Source organism: Oncorhynchus nerka, linkage group LG6 (genome assembly GCF_034236695.1).
Source record: "Oncorhynchus nerka isolate Pitt River linkage group LG6, Oner_Uvic_2.0, whole genome shotgun sequence".
Lineage (NCBI taxonomy): Eukaryota > Metazoa > Chordata > Actinopteri > Salmoniformes > Salmonidae > Oncorhynchus > Oncorhynchus nerka.
Genome location: NC_088401.1, coordinates 11,054,448 through 11,074,204, shown reverse-complemented (window position 1 = coordinate 11,074,204; position 19,757 = coordinate 11,054,448). Strand labels below are relative to the sequence as shown.

Here is a 19,757-nt window from a genome sequence, read left to right as displayed (position 1 = left end):
GCTAGCCTTAGCTTTCCTAAATGACTGTGTATATTGGTTCTGTCATACTATCTCTGTAGTAGATTGCAACTCCAACCCCTTTGGAAGTTTTATCTTGGCGGAAAATGTTGTAGTTGGGCATGGAAATTTCGGGATTTTTGGTGGATTCAGACACTGCTAGGATATCAGGGTTGGCAGAGTGTGCTAAAGCTGTAAATAAAACAAACTTAGGGAGGAGGCTTCTGTTGTTAACATGCATGAAACCAAGGCTTTTACGGTTACAGAAGTCAACAAATGAGAGCGCCTGGGGAATAGGAGTGGTGCTGGGTGCTGCAGGGCCTGGGTTAACCTCTACATCACCAGAGGAACAGAGGAGGAGTAGGATAAGGGTATGGCTAAAGTCTACAAGAACTGGTCGTCTAGTGCTTTCGGAACAGAGAGTAAAAGGAGCAGATTTCTGGGCATGGAAGAATAGATTCAAGGCATAATGTACAGACAAGGGTATGGTAGGATGTGAGTATGGTGGAGGTAAACCTAGGCACTGAGTGTCGATGAGAGAGGTTCTGTCTCAAGAGGCACCAGTTAAGCCAGGTGAGATCACCGCATGTGTGGGGGGTGGGACAAACGGGCTATCTAAGGCATATTGGGCAGGGCTGGGGGCTCTACAGTGAAATAAGACAATAATAACTAACCTAAACAGCAATAGACAAGGCATATTGACATTAGGGAGGGGCATGTGTAGCCGAGTGATCATATGGACCAATGAGTAGCAATAGGTGAGTCAGAGAGCTGTTTAGTAGTCGCTACTACGCTTGGAGAGCTGGAGACACGGCGATTCAGACAGCTAGCAGGCCGGGGCTAGCAGATGGGACTTCGGCGATGTCGCAACGGAAGAGCCTGTTGAAACCACCTCAGATGAATTTGTCGGTAGACCAGTCGTGATGGAATGGCTGTGCTCCGTGTCGGCAGTAAAGGGTCCAGGCCAATTGGCAAAATAGGTATTTTAACCCAATAATTAGCTGGTTGACCTCTTCGGGTTGCCGGGAGATGGGCCTAGCTCGAGGCTAACTGGTGCTTGCTCTGGGACAGAGACGTTAGCCAGGAGTAGCCACTCGGATTGCAGCTAGCTAGCTGTGATGATCCGGTGTAAAGGTTCAGAGCTTCCGGTAGGAATCCGGAGATGTGGTAGAGAAAAAGCAGTCTGATATGCTCTGGGTTGATATCGCGCCGTGCATACTGGCAGGTATTGACCGAGCTGAGGCCTGCTGGTGTCCGAGTTAACGGTGAAGACCGCTAGCAGTGGCTAACTGACTACTAGCTAGTAGCTTGTTAGCTGGCTAGCTGCTGATCGGGGTTCCGGTTCTAAAGTATAAAAATAGCAGATCTGTACCACTTTGGGTAAGGCGGGTTGCAGGAGAGTATATTCAGTCTTAAACTGGAAGGTGAGATTAAAATATATACGAAATATCTACGAAAAAAAAGGTAAACTATATTTATACGGGACAGGACGGGACAAGACAAAACACACATCCAACACGTCTGACTATATACCTGGACAATATAGTGGATAATTTGTGTCTATATTGACCTGTGGTGTAGATCAACAAATATACCACGGCTAAGGGCTGTTCTTATGCACGTGTAACGGCTGTGAAACATCTAGCTTAGTTAGCGGTGGTGCGCGCTAAATAGCGTTTCAATCGGTGACGTCACTTTCTCTGAGACCTTGAAGTAGTAGTTCCCCTTGCTCTGCAAGGGCCACGGCTTTTGTGGAGCGAGGGGTAACGATGCTTCGTGGGTGTCAGTTGTTGATGTGCAGAGGGTCCCTGGTTCGCGCCCGGGTATGGGCGTTAAAGTTATACTGTTACACACGATGCAACGCGGACTGCCTGGATACAGACCTTAGCCGTGGTACATTGGCCATATACAACCCCCCAAGGTGCCTTATTATACTAACAAAAATGATGTTTTGGCAAACCCGTGGTATACAACGGCTGTCAGCCAATCAGCATTCAGGGCTCGAACCAACCAGTTTATAATAAAAATTAGCTTGCAGAAAAACATTGTGCATACGGTAAGTACCAAAGCACCTTGGCTTGGGAGGCAAATGCAAAACCTGCAGAAGAATGGCAAAAACTACCATCCCCTGTGCAGAATTAAAAACACACAACCCTCCCCAAAGCAAAAAAATAAGTTTGCCAACCATCCCTATTATGGACCCCCCCCCTGACAGTAAATGTCTAACTGTCACTTATGAGGTGACAACGCTAATATCAATGTAATAGCCTAACGCAGTGTACACGGAACATTCTGTATGAGGGACAAACGGAAGAGGAGAGGCTGCGGGTGGTAGTTTAGCCCCGTAGACAGAGCGAGCGAGAGAGAGCTAGGGAGGGAGAGCGCACGGACAGTGTTGCGGTTACTGTCAGCAATGTAACAATTCAGTCATCAATGGACAGAGTACACGTAGCCTACAGACAGTAGCCTAGCGTCTTCCAATTTACTTTTATTTCTGTTATGAAACGGAAAGAAGTAGAATTAAATCCTGCTACTATACCTAGTTTCGTTTTCATCGTTTATATGACAAATTGAGAATGGGCACAATGTTGTATTAGTGCGTTCTATTGATTATACTCCAATAGGATTCCTATTTGTCGCGTAAGATTTGTTTGATCTCAAACCTAAATGGAGTATTGGAGGCAGTGCGCATTATGGCTGATCAACTGCAAGGTGCTTCCACCCGACCATCGGGTAACATGGGAGTCTGCTCAGGTATTCGACCTGGCTCAGACCCTCCGAGATGGAGTGCTCCTGTGTCAACTTCTCAACAACCTCCGACCCCAGTCCATCAACCTCAAAGAGATCAACCTCCGACCTCAGATGTCACAGGTATGATAAGAAACGTGTTTACATTCACAGTGACAAAGTAAAACGCTTCAAATTGCCTGCTAGGCAACTCTACTATGTCCAGATGTTCCCGCATCTAATGGAGTAAACACAATAGCCAAATTAAATACTTTGCTCTGCACAGATGGAAAACCTGTTGTTGTCCGTTTCAATCACTTAGTTCCCAGTGAACTTGTAAATTGTGTCATATCCTCGACAGTGTTATTTCTTGTCAACAAGGGAACTATTATAATTTTGGTCTCAAAGAAAAGCTGTAGGACTGTTATGTGAACCCGCAGATCCGCTCTTGCTTGCTCTCTATAGGTGATGAGAGTCAGCTGGAGGTAGAGGAGATACTGAGAGTCAGCTGGAGGTAGAGGAGATACTGAGAGTCAGCTGGAGGTAGAGGAGATACTGAGAGTCAGCTGGAGGTAGAGGAGATACTGAGAGTCAGCTGGAGGTAGAGGAGATACTGAGAGTCAGCTGGAGGTAGAGGAGATACTGAGAGTCAGCTGGAGGTAGAGGAGATACTGAGAGTCAGCTGGAGGTAGAGGAGATACTGAGAGTCAGCTGGAGGTAGAGGAGATACTGAGAGTCAGCTGGAGGTAGAGGAGATACTGAGAGTCAGCTGGAGGTAGAGGAGATACTGAGAGTCAGCTGGAGGTTGAGGAGATACTGAGAGTCAGCTGGAGGTAGAGGAGATACTGAGAGTCAGCTGGTGGTAGAGGAGACAGACCAAACACAGACAGGCAGACAGACCGAACACAGACAGGCAGATAGACAGACCTAACACAGACAGGCAGATAGACAGACCGAACACAGGCAGGCATATAGACAGACCAAACACAGACAGGCAGATAGACAGACCGAACACAGACAGGCAGACAGACAGACCAAACACAGACAGGCAGATAGACAGACCTAACACAGACAGGCAGATAGACAGACCTAACACAGACAGGCAGATAGACAGACCTAACACAGACAGGCAGATAGACAGACCTAACACAGACCGGCAGATAGACAGACCAAACACAGACAGGCAGACAGACCGAACACAGACAGGCAGACAGACAGACCGAACACAGACAGGCAGACAGACAGACAGACAGAGACCAAACACAGACAGGCAGATAGACAGACCGAACACAGACAGGCAGACAGGTAGATAGACAGACCAAACACAGACAGGCAGATAGACAGACCAAACACAGACAGTCAGATAGACAGACCGAACACAGACAGGCAGTCAGACAGACAGACCGAACACAGACAGACCAAACACAGACAGACCGAACACAGACAGGCAGACAGACAGCATCACTGTCAGGTACAGCAGCTCCCCCTGTATGCTGCATTATTAAAAACAGAGACTCCTGCCTCCACTACATTTCCAGGTTCTCTCCTGGTTGTCAAAGACCATCTGCTCCTGTCCTATCCCACACCAAGCCTGTCCTGTCACAGCCGGGTCTGGCTCTGGCTCTGGGCTGATTATTATTCGTCTTCACATCACAGCTAAATCTGTGACTTGGCTCCAAACTGACTAGTTGGAAAGGTGGCATCCTATGACGGTGCCACTGTTGAAAGTCACTGAGCTCTTCAGTAAGGCTATTTTACTGCCAGTGTTTGTCTATGGAGATTGCATGGCAGTGTGCTCGATTTTATACAGCTGTCTGCAAAGGGTGTGGCTGAAATAGCCGAATCCACTCATTTGAAGGGGTGTCCACACATACTTTGTTTTAAATATAGTGTAGGAACTCTATCATTGCAAAGCTGACAGAGAGTTCACTATTAAAATAATTCTACAATCCCCATGTCAAAATGATATGCTTAAAAAAATAGTTTCGTAATCAGGTTTGTTTTTGAAATGTTCAATATCGACCAATGTACTGAAGTCAAGTTGACCATTACCGTGACAGAACTGGTATTCTTATTGCCGTTTTTGTATTGCTTTAAGTGCCTCAAACAAATTGATGAAGGATTGACACAACATGTCAGCCTGGTGATTTGAAAGAGGAAACTCAATGATGTTGGTAGGAAAAGAAGTTGAGCTTTGTATTACGCTCAGGATTACGCAAGGCCAACGGCTGCAATTAATGATAGAGGGCGGATCATTATTTGTCAGCATCAGCTCTGATTCATGGCATAGTGACACAAAATGTAGCAGGAACTGGGTTGTGTCCTATACTTATCTTGCGAACACTATGTTATTTTTTACACATGACTTGTTAGATGCATTAGCCATTTTCTCATTCAATAAGGATGATACATACGGAAATAAAAATGAAAATAATACCACATCCTGTACATGAATTCACACACGGTATTAGTAGTACATCACGGAAGCCAATATGGTTAATATTTACACATCTGCTCAGCCTACTTTCTGTTAATTGTAGACCAAGAGTATAGGATATTTCTTTTCCTAGGCTACGAACAGACACGTCCATTCATGCAACATGCTGAGTGTGAGTGGGCCGAGTTCCCTTTAGTTGTCCATTACTGCCCAACAGAAACTGATCATTTTTGGAGTTTAAATTGTTTAAAAAAAATCTGTCCGTCCCTGAACGCTCGCGTCGTCGAGGTGACATTTACATAATGGAGTGTGGGTGGAGTCCACTGTGAATAATTAATGAGTACACAGTGGCAGCAGCTTATTTTTTTCATTGGTCCATTTACAACCAATGGGACACTAGGCCCCCACTCACCCAGTGGGACCCTGGGGGCCACGGAGACACCAAGACAAAGGCCTTATAGGACTCAGAGCACAAAGCACCTGTCTGTGGCATAGAGCCATATCAGAGTGCCCTCTCTGAGGACACAAGGGACTTGGCCCTTCAAAGCAGCGGGCCCTGTGGCTGAATTAGACACGTAATTAAAGCACAATGTATTAGAGCCTCTAAAGAGTTACTTGGACAGCAGTGGAATTTGTGATGGCAGAAGCAGGGCTGGTAAGAGGGTAGAGTGTAGTGTGTGTGTGTGTGTGTAATGTGTAGTTTGTGTGTGTGTGATTCTCTGATGTGAAGTATGTAGTATGTAGTGTGTAATGTGTAGTGTGTGTGTAGTGTGTGTGATTCTCTGATGTGCAGTATGTAGTATGTAGTGTGTAATGTGTAGTGTGTGTGTGTGTGTGCTTCTCTGATGTGCAGTATGTAGTGTTTAATGTGTAGTGTGTGTGTGTGTGTGTGATTCTCTGATGTGAAGTATGTAGTATGTAGTGTGTAATGTGTAGTGTGTGTGTAGTGTGTGATTCTCTGATGTGAAGTATGTAGTATGTAGTATGTCATGTGTAGTGTGTGATTCTCTGATGTGAAGTATGTAGTATGTAGTGTGTAATGTGTAGTGTGTGTGTAGTGTGTGATTCTCTGATGTGAAGTATGTAGTATGTAGTGTGTAATGTGTAGTGTGTGATTCTCTGATGTGAAGTATGTAGTATGTAGTGTGTAATGTGTAGTGTGTGTGTAGTGTGTGATTCTCTGATGTGCAGTATGTAGTATGTCATGTGTAGTGTGATTCTCTGATGTGAAGTATGTAGTATGTAGTGTGTAATGTGTAGTGTGTGTGTAGTGTGTGATTCTCTGATGTGAAGTATGTAGTATGTAGTGTGTAATGTGTAGTGTGTGTGATTCTCTGATGTGAAGTATGTAGTATGTAGTATGTCATGTGTAGTGTGTGATTCTCTGATGTGAAGTATGTAGTATGTAGTATGTCATGTGTAGTGTGTGATTCTCTGATGTGAAGTATGTAGTATGTAGTGTGTAATGTGTAGTGTGTGTGTAGTGTGTGATTCTCTGATGTGAAGTATGTAGTATGTAGTGTGTAATGTGTAGTGTGTGTGATTCTCTGATGTGAAGTATGTAGTATGTAGTATGTCATGTGTAGTGTGTGATTCTCTGATGTGAAGTATGTAGTATGTAGTGTGTAATGTGTAGTGTGTGTGTAGTGTGTGATTCTCTGATGTGAAGTATGTAGTATGTAGTGTGTAATGTGTAGTGTGTAATGTGTAGTGTGTGTGATTCTCTGATGTGCAGTATGTAGTATGTAGTGTGTAATGTGTAGTGTGTGTGTAGTGTGTGATTCTCTGATGTGAAGTATGTAGTATGTCATGTGTAGTGTGTGATTCTCTGATGTGAAGTATGTAGTATGTAGTGTGTAATGTGTAGTGTGATTCTCTGATGTGAAGTATGTAGTATGTAGTGTGTAATGTGTAGTGTGTGATTCTCTGATGTGAAGTATGTAGTATGTAGTGTGTAATGTGTAGTGTGTACCTTTTTGGCTCCTCTGTTCAGTCAATACCCAAGTGTTGTTGTTTGTCAGGGTAAGACAAGAAAATGCTTCTCTTGCAGAAAAAAATACAACAAAAAACTCAACTAAAACACACTTTGTTGTGACAGGATTTTGCTTCAAAATTTGAACCTGGTGTCTTTTAAGACGGCAGCAACATGAACAAGATATATTAAATGGAAATGAGGGGTATTGGGCCTTCGGACCTTCTCCATAACACGTTCTAAGGAAAGAAGAGGTATGAATCTGACATCCACAGAATATCTCAGCTTTGGATGTAGGTGTTATTTTGTCATGGTAACTGTGTCTGCTTGGGAAAAGGGAAGGAAACTGTGACAGGTACAACAGAAGTGAGTCTAAAGTGTTTTTTTTTCTCCAAAATGTGTGTGTGTGTCTCTGTCTGTGTGTGTGTCTCTCTGTCTGTGTGTGTGTGTCTCTGTCTGTGTGTGTGTGTGTGTGTGTGTGTGTGTGTGTGTGTGTGTGTGTGTGTGTGTGTGAATATTACAACAGGATAGTGCACAAGTGTGTCAACTTAGAGGAAGTGTAGATTGCTGCTTGGAACTTTTAGGTTCTACCAAAGTGTTTTGAAAGTGGTGGTTATTCCGGCCCAGCTGTGGGCCACATACTTCTTCTGGCCCAAAAGCTGGCTCAGGAAGGAGACACGTTCTGTCTCCTAGAGATGAACGTACTTTGGTGTGAAAAGTGCAAATCAATCCCAGAACAACAGCAAAGGACCTTGTGGAGATGCTGGAGGAAACAGGTACAAAAGTATCTATATCCACAGTAAAACCAGTCCTATATCGACATAACCTGAAAGGCCGCTCAGCAAGGAAGTAGCCACTGCTCCAAAACAGCCATAAAAAGGTCAGACTACGGTTTGCATCTGCACATGGGGACAAAGATTGTACTTTTTGGAGAAATGTCCTCTGGTCTGATGAAACAAAAATATAACTTTTTGGCCATAATGTCCATCGTTATGTTTGGAGGAAAACGTCTCAACGTCTACAGTGAAGAGGCAACTCCGGGATGCTGGCCTTCTAGGCAGAGTTCCTCTGTCCAGTCTCAATGTCTACAGTGAAGAGGCAACTCCGGGATGCTGGCCTTCTAGGCAGAGTTCCTCTGTCCAGTCTCAACGTCTACAGTGAAGAGGCAACTCCGGGATGCTGGCCTTCTAGGCAGAGTTCCTCTGTCCAGTCTCAACGTCTACAGTGAAGAGGCAACTCCGGGATGCTGGCCTTCTAGGCAGAGTTCCTCTGTCCAGTCTCAACGTCTACAGTGAAGAGGCAACTCCGGGATGCTGGCCTTCTAGGCAGAGTTCCTCTGTCCAGTCTCAACGTCTACAGTGAAGAGGCAACTCCGGGATGCTGGCCTTCTGGGCAGAGTTCCTCTGTCCAGTCTCAACGTCTACAGTGAAGAGGCAACTCCGGGATGCTGGCCTTCTAGGCACAGTTCCTCTGTCCAGTGGCTGTGTTCTTTTGCCCATCTTAATATTTTCTTATAATTTGCCAGTCTGAGATATGGCTTTTTCTTTGCTACTCTGCCTAGAAGTCCAGCCTCCCGGAGTCGCCTCTTCACTGTTGACGTTGAGACTGGTCTTATGCTGGTACTATTTCATGAAGCTGCCAGTTGAGGACTTGTGAGGTGTCTGTTTCTCAAACTAGACAATTGTCCGCTTGCTCAGTTTTGCACCGGGGCCTCTCATTCCTCTTTCTATTCTGGTTATAGCCAGTTTGCACTGTTCTGTGAAGGAAGTAGCCTGTAATTGAACCCACAAATGCTGATGCTCCAGAAATTCAACTAGTCTAACGAATACAGGAGTGATGGTTGCTGATAATGGGCCTCTGTACGCCTATGTAGATATACCATTTATTTTATTTTTTAAATCAGCCGTTTCCAGATTCAATATTCATTTACAACATTAACAATGTCTACACTGTATTTCTGATCAATTCGATGTCATTTGAATGGACCAAAAAATAGCTTTTGCTTCAAAAACAAGGACATTTCTAAGTGACCTCTTACTTCTGAACGGTAGTGTTGATTTTTGTTCGGTGTATATTCAGCTGCTCTTAAACAGAAGAGCAGTTGAGGATGAAGTCAATCCAAAAATCTGGTTCATTACAAGTTGTAACCTGGAACGTGAAAAATAATAAGTACTATAATAAGTACCATCGACTTGAATTGGATTTGTGCCACAGTTGCTAAAACGTTTAAAGCATTTGAAAACATTAGTCAGGTAAACAAAAACAAAGCATGGACTGCTGTCCTATCTCGTCCATAGAGACAGCGTACATGGTAAAGACATTTTGGTAAACTGTCCCCTTCCCCTTCCTGTTTCCCCTTCTACCTTCCTGTTTTCCTTTCCCCTTCCTGTTTTCCTTTCCCCTTCCTGTTTTCCTTTCCCCTTCCTGTTTTCCCTTCCCCTTCCTGTTTTCCCTTCCCCTTCCTGTTTTCCCTTCCCCTTCCTGTTTCCCTTCCCATGGGAAGCTCACTGTTGTTGATGTGATTCATTGATTTCTGTATTTCATTTCAGACTTTTGCAACTGTTCTATTGTATAAACTATTTATATGCCCAGTATAGGTAGGAGTAGCGAGACACCAGTTGGCTTCAAAGCCAAAAAATGATATAACATTTTAACAAAGCACACCATCAGTTCAATTAATAACAATTAATTAATAATAACAGTTATAATAACAATTCTACCTGGAGTTGATAGGGTTTGTATATAATTCCCAAGCTGCTGGAAGGAGAGATAGGGAAGATGTCTATCCTTAGTGTCAGATAAACACATCCTCCCCATCTCTCCCTCCCCATCTCATCCTCTCCATCTCGCCCTCCCCATCTCTCCCTCCCCATCTCTCCCTCCCCATCTCATCCTCCCCATCTCTCCCTCTCCCTCCCCATCTCTCCCTCCCCATCTCATCCTCCCCATCTCTCCCTCCCCATCTCTCCCTCCCCATCTCATCCTCCCCATCTCTCCCTCCCCATCTCTCCCTCCCCATCTCTCCCTCCCCATCTCTCCCTCCCCATCTCATCCTCCCCATCTCATCCTCCCCATCTCTCCCTCCCCATCTCATCCTCCCCATCTCTCCCTCACCCTCCCCATCTCTCCCTCCCCATCTCATCCTCCCCATCTCTCCCTCCCCATCTCTCCCTCCCCATCTCTCCCTCCCCATCTCATCCTCCCCATCTCTCCCTCCCCATCTCATCCTCCCCATCTCTCCCTCCCCATCTCATCCTCCCCATCTCTCCCTCCCCATCTCATCCTCCCCATCTCTCCCTCCCCATCTCTCCCTCTCCCTCCCCATCTCATCCTCCCCATCTCTCCCTCCACATTTCTCCCTCCCCATCTCTCCCTCCCCATCTCATCCTCCCCATCTCTCCCTCCCCATCTCTCCCATCACTAACATTGAGTCGCTGCTGCCAACATACTGACTCATCTCTAGCCACTTTAATAATTACAAATTGGATGTAATAAATGTATCACTAGCCACTTTAAACAATGCCACTTTATATAATGTTTACATACCCTACATTACTCATATCATATGTATATAGAGTATTCTATACCATCTACTGCATCTTGCCTATGCCGTTCGGCCATCGCTCATCCATATATTTATACGTACATATTATTATTAATTCCTTTACACTTGTGTGTATAAGGTAGTTGTTGTGAAATTGTTAGATTACTTGTTAGATATTACTGCACGGTCAGAACTAGAAGCACAAGCATTTCGCTACACTCGTATCTGCTAACCATTTTATGTGACCAATAAAATTTGATTTGATTTTGACCAACTGGCACATACCATCCCTCACTCCATACAATTCTCCAACCTCAAATATACCCCTCTCTCAAAGTCCATCATGGTACAGGTGACGCAACGCTTGTGGTTCACCTCTTTCTCCCTCCTTCCAGGCGCAAACACTTCAATCACAACCGACTCCACATTCCTCGGACGCCATTTTAGATGGTATCGGATTCTTCCGGAAAAAAAAGAAGAACACAAATTGTTGCAATGTCATGCTAATCGCATTGCAGGAAGCTATTTGTGTCGTGATGGGACATTTTGTAATATTATGAGAAATCTTTACCAATCAAAAACTCCCTCATTTGAAAGGGTGTGTCCATCTCTCCCTCCACCAGCTGGTTCTGAAACAAGCGAGGGATTTAATGGAGAAAGAGAGTGTCTGAAGAATACCTATGTTTTGTTGTGGTGGTGTCCGCTGGGGCCAACATCTTACATAGTCTTGAGGAATCTGGTGAACTAGAGGTGGACAAGAGCAAATTTGTTTAAAAAGTGGGTGGACTGTAAAAAAAAACAAATGAATGGGAGCAGGAAAGACAGGAACGGAGTATAGGAAAATCATTTAGGAAATAACTAAAGGAAAGGAAGCTAGGGAAGGAGGAAAGAGACCTAGGAAAGTAAATAAGTAAGATTAGAAGATGTGTCTGAACATGTCTATGTTATGGATAATCATAAATGAATTGTGAACAATCAAAAGTACTGTCGCCTCATATGAAACCAGTCGTGTAAAGCACTTAAGTAAAGTTTTGGAGGGTATCTGTACATTTAGTTATATTTTTGACGACGTTTACTTCACTACATTCAGGGGTTAAAGCAACAACAACAACAACAACAATCCCATGACAGAAATTGAAGTCTCAGACCGGCTGTCTGGGGCAAAGTTAACCTTCCCTTTAAGAAAGACAAGACCATCGTGCTTTTAGGGAAAGAGGATATTTTGGTATTAAACTGAGAGTTTGACCAATTCCAGTGCTCTTGCATCATTTTTTTGTAGAACGACTGAGAAGCTCAGTTCTAGTGACTTTTAAAAAGGACATTCTACTCCAAAATTAAAGAAAATAAAATGAGGCTGACACCTTCTAAAATAGTATTTTAACCTCCAGAAATGGGTCAAATAGCATATTGGTAAAAATTCTGTTAATATTATTTTTAAGATATAGGACCATGCGTATAGAGTATGCATGGTCTATGTTATCTGGTGTCAAAATCTAATTTTATTAGTCACATGTGCCGAATACAACAGGTATTTTTGACCTAACAGTGAAATGCTTACGAGCCCCTAACCAACAATGCAGTTAAATAATGTATAGCGAGTAAAATAACAATAGCGAGACTATATACACATGCTTCTACACCTGCATTGCTTGCTGTTTGGGGTTTTAGGCTGGGTTTCTGTACAGCACTTTGGTACAGTATATCAGCTGATGTAAGAAGGACTATATAAATACATTTGATTTGGTACCGATACAGAGTCAATGAGCGGGGCACCGGTTAGTTGAGGTATTATGTACATGTGAGTAGAGTTATTAAAGTGACTATGCATAGATGATAACAACACAGAGTAGCAGCGGTGTAAAAGGGGGGTGGGGAGCAAATAGTCTGGGTAGCCATTTGATTAGGTGTTCAGGAGTCTTATGACTTGGGGGTAGGGCCTTCCTCTGACACCGCCTGGTATGGAGGTCCTGGATGGCAGAGATCTTGGCCTCAGTGATGTACTGGGCCGTTCGCACTACCCTCTGTAGGTCCTTGCGGTCGGACGCCGAGTAGTTGCCTAACCAGGCAGTGATGCAACCGGTCAGGATGCTCTCGATGGTGCAGCTGTGTAACCTTTTAAAGGAGCTGCAGCTCTAGCCTTTAGCTCAGTGTGAATGTTGCCTGTAATCCATGGCTTCTGGTTGGGGTATGTATGTACGGTCACTCTGGGGACAACGTCATCGATGCACTTATTGATGAAGCCAGTGACTGATGAGGTGTACTCCTCAATGCCATTGGAGGAATACTAATTTGCAAATAAATTCATAAAAAATCCTACAATGTGATTTTCTGGATTTTTTTCTCTCTCATTTTGTCTGTCATAGTTGAAGTGTACCTATGATGAAAATTACAGACCTCTCTCATCTTTTTAAGTGGGAGAACTTGCACAGTTGGTGGCTGACTAAATACTTTTTTGCCCCACTGTAACTGGGACCCCCCTCTTGTTTTTTAAAATGTTAAAACATAGACCAAAACTGCTTTCAAAATACAGTCTGTTGCATCCTAAGATGCTGGGTTCTTTTACTGAAGACTCCGAAGCGTACTTATAAGTAAAGAACAGATTGATTTAATGTTCTCCTTAACACATTAGAGTCCCACTAATCTCTACAGTGTCTTCAGCCCAACTCCCACAATACATCATTGAACTTTGACCTCCTATTGCATCTCCTAATCGAATCACTTCAATGCAAGAACGGAAACCCCATTCTCATTTGTTAATTCAAATAACTCAACCCCCTGCAAACAAATCCCATTGGCTATTTGCAACCATTCTAAACTAATTAACACATAGTACATGTTTCAGTACATCACACAGGACATTTGCCAAAACTGCTTTCAACAGTGTTTTTCCCCCTCAATTGCATTAAGAATGGTTGAGCATTGACTGCCACAATACCTTTCCGTCCTTTGGCGGCGGCAGGGTAGCCTAGTGGTTAGAGTGTAGAGGCGGCAGGGTAGCCTAGTGGTTAGAGTGTAGAGGCGGCAGGGTAGCCTAGTGGTTAGAGTGTAGAGGCGGCAGGGTAGCCTAGTGGTTAGAGTGTAGAGGCGGCAGGGTAGCCTAGTGGTTAGAGTGTAGAGGCGGCAGGGTAGCCTAGTGGTTAGAGTGTAGAGGCGGCAGGGTAGCCTAGTGGTTAGAGTGTAGAGGCGGCAGGGTAGCCTAGTGGTTAGAGTGTAGAGGCGGCAGGGTAGCCTAGTGGTTAGAGTGTTGGACTTGTAACCGAAAGGTTGCAAGTTCGAATCCCCGAGCTGACAAGGTACAAATCTGTCGTTAACCCACTGTTCCTAGGCTGTCATTGAAAATAAGGCTATGAACACTGCACAGGCACAACATCTGTCCAGTAGTTAACCACACTGCCGGATGAATGGTGGTGTGTATGTGGCCCAGAATGAAATGTTATCTGGGTTGGTTTCAGCTGCACAACATGGTTTACACACCAACCTACACACACACACAGCAGTAGCAGTACATAAAGGACTCTCTCTTGCAGACCACAGACTGTCCCTGACATGTGACAAGTTAAGGAAGTAAGGAGATGGAAAGGATTGAAACTAAACATGCTTTGACCGGGCCTGGTTCCAAACCCACTCTGTCCAACTAATGAAACTAAACATGCCTTGACCGGGCCTGGTTCCAAACCCACTCTGTCCAACTAATGAAACTAAACATGCCTTGTCCGTGCCTGGTTCCAAACCCACTCTGTCTAACTAATGAAACTAAACATGCCTTGTCCGTGCCTGGTTCCAAACCCACTCTGTCTAACTAATGAAACTAAACATGCCTTGTCCGTGCCTGGTTCCAAACCCACTCTGTCTAACTAATGAAACTAAACATGCCTTGTCCGGGCCTGGTTCCAAACCCACTCTGTCTAACTAATGAAACTAAACATGCCTTGTCCGTGCCTGGTTCCAAACCCACTCTGTCTAACTAATGAAACTAAACATGCCTTGTCCGGGCCTGGTTCCAAACCCACTCTGTCTAACTAATGAAACTAAACATGCCTTGTCCGGGCCTGGTTCCAAATCCACTCTGTCTAACTAATGAAACTAAACATGCCTTGTCTGGGCCTGGTTCCAAACCCACACACAGAAGTAACCTAACATGACCAAGTTTCAGAGTTCCCGAGAGAGTGAGAGATTTGTCAATGCGTTGGAACACTTGTTCATGATGTCATCATTACTGATTTATTTTTAAATTGAATTTACATTTTTTATTTTTACGATTGACTCTGAATTCATGGATTTAGATGTTTGGGTAAATTGTTCTCTGATACATGTAACTAGACATTGTGTAATTATGTCACGCAGACCAAGGCCTGTGAAGCCTCTGATTTTTGAATTTCTAACGTTGTTTAGATGTAACCATACAGGTTTTCTCTGCAGGGTCGTCATGATATGACAAGTACTTTTGATACCCGATTTCATGTTGACATTGGCACAAGTCTTGCCCTGGTCATGACATTACAGAAACACAACACACACGCACGCACGCACGCACGCACGCACGCACGCACGCACGCACGCACGCACGCACGCACACACACACACACACACACACACACACACACACACACACACACACACACACACACACACACACACACACACACACACACACACACACACGTGCACGCTTTTAGAAGTGCAGAGGAATCTTCAACAGACTGGATTTGGACAGCCTCTCTCAGTGTGTGTCATAAATAGAGATTAAATATAGAATATGTACCTCTGCAGTGAGTCAACGGAAATAAACGGCAATGCTATATGAGGAATAAAATATATAATCTAATTGTATTATTTTCCCAAAAAGAAGTGAGTCCGATCTGTCTCTAATCAATGTTTATTGCATTTTTTTTAAACGTACCCAGACTGGTTCGTTAATCAGTATTGTACTGAGTGCTTTGTGAGAGCTTTTTGTCAATACTGACATAGTTAGATAGAAAACAGTGGCCGTTGATGATAGCATTTGACTCTATTCTAGTCCATGTCTGATACGAATCAAATCACGTTTATATATATATATAAAGCCGTGTACATCAGCCGATGTCACAAAGTGCTGTACAGAAACCCAGCATAAAACCCCAAACAGCACCAAACAGCACCAAACAGCAAGCAATGCAGGTGTAGAAGCACGGTGGCTAGGAAAAACTTGTAGAAACCTAGAAAGGAACCAGTCTCTGAGGGGTGACCAGTCTTCTTCTGGCTGTGCCGGGGTGGAGATTTTAAGAGTACATGGTCATTAAGGCCATAATGTTCTTCAATATTTTCCACAACTAAGACGAATCCAATGTGAACAACACAGAATGAAACACATTCTATGTGTTATATATTAATATAGATCTTTACTGCTTTGTCCCTGTAATATAGATATTTTGTTGTGCTGTAGACCGGGAGATAGGAGACCTGTCATGGTGTTAGATATCAGATATGTGTCAATGAAATGTCTCCGAGTACTGATCTAGGATCAGGCCGTTCCTGTCAATGTACTCTATAAACAAATGTACTTACAGTTTTTCTCAATTGCTAAAACACAATTTCTGAAACCTTGCTCCATATCCTGCAAACATTAAACACAAAACCTCATCTTCAAGCACTATTTACATAACCTCTGACTCCTCTCGCAAAATGAAACATTCGCCTCAAAACAGTTTTACCTGTTGTTCAAAATCAAACACCGCTCTCAAATAATCATAAACAAAGTGATCAAAATGATATACACTCTCAAGGTCGGTAAACAATACACCGAAAAATAGAAAACACATTGTTCAAAACATACAATTCTCAGGGAGAAGTACATTTTGAATCTAAAAAAATATTCATATTTTTCCATCATTGTCTTTTGATGAACGAAATCATGTTCTATCATAGTAGCTCAACATTTATCATAAATTACTACTCTGCTTTGCTCTTTGCAATTTTAGTTTTTGGTTCTTCCTCCTCCTTGTACCCCTATTTTTACAGTACTGTACCCTGCATCTCACAAACTTGTCCTTTGACTCTGTGATACTGTAATTCTTGTTCATTATTGATATGAACCTGCAACCAGTCAAAATCTATTGAGCAGTCAGTACTGTTAATAAATGGAAAGCACAATGTTCAGGGCCATACAATTTGTCCATTGTACAGTATACAGCCTACAATGCACTGTACTACAGTATACAGCCTGCAATGCACTACAGTATACAGCCTGCAATGCACTGTACTACAGTATACAGCCTGCAATGCACTGTACTACAGTATACAGCCTACAATGCACTACAGTATACAGCCTGCAATGCACTGTACTACAGTATACAGCCTGCAATGCACTGTACTACAGTATACAGCCTGCAATGCACTGTACTACAGTATACAGCCTACAATGCACTGTACTACAGTATACAGCCTACAATGCACTGTACTACAGTATACAGCCTACAATGCACTGTACTACAGTATACAGCCTACAATGCACTACAGTATACAGCCTGCAATGCACTGTACTACAGTATACAGCCTACAATGCACTGTACTACAGTATACAGCCTACAATGCACTGTACTACAGTATACAGCCTACAATGCACTGTACTACAGTATACAGCCTACAATGTACTACAGTATACAGCCTGCAATGCACTGTACTACAGTATACAGCCTACAATGCACTGTACTACAGTATACAGCCTGCAATGCACTGTACTACAGTATACAGCCTGCAATGCACTGTACTACAGTATACAGCCTACAATGCACTGTACTACAGTATACAGCCTGCAATGCACTACAGTATACAGCCTGCAATGCACTACAGTATACAGCCTGCAATGCACTGTACTACAGTATACAGCCTGCAATGCACTGTACTACAGTATACAGCCTACAATGCACTGTACTACAGTATACAGCCTGCACTGCACTACAGTATACAATGCACTGTACTACAGTATACAGCCTGCAATGCACTGTACTACAGTATACAGCCTGCAATGCACTGTACTACAGTATACAGCCTGCAATGCACTGTACTACAGTATACAGCCTGCAATGCACTGTACTACAGTATACAGCCTGCAATGCACTGTACTACAGTATACAGCCTGCAATGTACTACAGTATACAGCCTGCAATGCACTGTACTACAGTATACAGCCTGCACACAGAATACAGCCTAAATGCACTGTACAGTATACAGCCTGCACTATACAGCCTACAATGCACTGTACTACAGTATACAGCCTGCAATGCACTGTACTACAGTATACAGCCTACAATGCACTGTACTACAGTATACAGCCTACAATGCACTGTACTACAGTATACAGCCTGCAATGCACTGTACTACAGTATACAGCCTGCAATGCACTGTACTACAGTATACAGCCTACAATGCACTGTACTACAGTATACAGCCTGCAATGCACTGTACTACAGTATACAGCCTGCACTGCACTGTACTACAGTATACAGCCTGCAATGCACTGTACTACAGTATACAGCCTACAATGCACTGTACTACAGTATACAGCCTACAATGCACTACAGTATACAGCCTACAATGCACTGTACTACAGTATACAGCCTACAATGCACTGTACTACAGTATACAGCCTACAATGCACTGTACTACAGTATACAGCCTACAATGCACTACAGTATACAGCCTGCAATGCACTACAGTATACAGCCTGCAATGCACTGTACTACAGTATACAGCCTACAATGCACTGTACTACAGTATACAGCCTACAATGCACTGTACTACAGTATACAGCCTACAATGCACTGTACTACAGAATACAGCCTACAATGCACTGTACTACAGAATACAGCCTACAATGCACTGTACTACAGAATACAGCCTACAATGCACTGTACTACAGTATACAGCCTACAATGCACTGTACTACAGTATACAGCCTACAATGCACTACAGTATACAGCCTGCAATGCACTGTACTACAGTATACAGCCTACAATGCACTGTACTACAGTATACAGCCTACAATGCACTGTACTACAGTATACAGCCTGCAATGCACTGTACTACAGTATACAGCCTACAATGCACTGTACTACAGTATACAGCCTGCAATGCACTGTACTACAGTATACAGCCTGCAATGCACTGTACTACAGTATACAGCCTACAATGCACTACAGTATACAGCCTGCAATGCACTGTACTACAGTATACAGCCTACAATGCACTGTACTACAGTATACAGCCTGCAATGCACTGTACTACAGTATACAGCCTACAATGCACTGTACTACAGTATACAGCCTGCAATGCACTGTACTACAGTATACAGCCTACAATGCACTGTACTACAGTATACAGCCTACAATGCACTGTACTACAGTATACAGCCTGCAATGCACTGTACTACAGTATACAGCCTACAATGCACTGTACTACAGTATACAGCCTGCAATGCACTGTACTACAGTATACAGCCTACAATGCACTGTACTACAGTATACAGCCTGCAATGCACTACAGAATACAGCCTACAATGCACTGTACTACAGTATACAATACTAAAAGGGACAAAAATCAAAGGAGTAAACATGTGATCAATGTGCTTCTTCTTGTCTTTGGGCCGGGTCAGGTCAGAGCACTTCATCAACATCACAAGCAATATTGTCCCTCCTGAGGCAACGAGGGAAGAAGCCTCTTGTCTTTGGGCTGGGTCAGGCCAGAGCACTTCGTCAACATCACAAGCAATATTGTCCCTCCTGAGGCTGGGTCAGGCCAGAGCACTTCGTCGACATCACAAGCAATATTGTCCCTCCTGAGGCAACGGGGGAAGAAGCCTCTTGTCTTTGGGCTGGGTCAGGCCAGAGCACTTCATCGACATCACAAGCAATATTGTCCCTCCTGAGGCAACGGGGGAAGAAGCCTCTTGTCTTTGGGCTGGGTCAGGCCAGAGCACTTCGTCGACATCACAAGCAATATTGTCCCTCCTGAGGCAACGAGGAAGAAGCCTCTTGTCTTTGGGCTGGGTCAGGCCAGAGCACTTCGTCAACATCACAAGCTATATTGTCCCTCCTGAGGCAACG

The 19,757-nt window shown here is 43.8% G+C and overlaps 1 protein-coding gene across 3 annotated transcripts in view; it reads left to right on the top strand.

Moving 5' to 3' along the window:
* The first annotated feature begins 2,339 nt into the window (after nucleotides 1-2,339).
* LOC115126016 (guanine nucleotide exchange factor VAV3-like) overlaps nucleotides 2,340-19,757 on the top strand; it is a 208,889-nt gene continuing 191,471 nt past the window's right edge. For 2 of the 3 annotated variants that reach the window (XM_065019257.1, XM_065019256.1), the window contains exon 1: nucleotides 2,340-2,868. In XM_065019257.1, the coding sequence (XP_064875329.1) occupies nucleotides 2,665-2,868 (204 nt within the window). In that variant the 5' untranslated portion in view covers nucleotides 2,340-2,664. The remainder of the gene's footprint in view (nucleotides 2,869-19,757) is intronic. The other variant, XM_065019255.1, reaches the window with a different exon arrangement.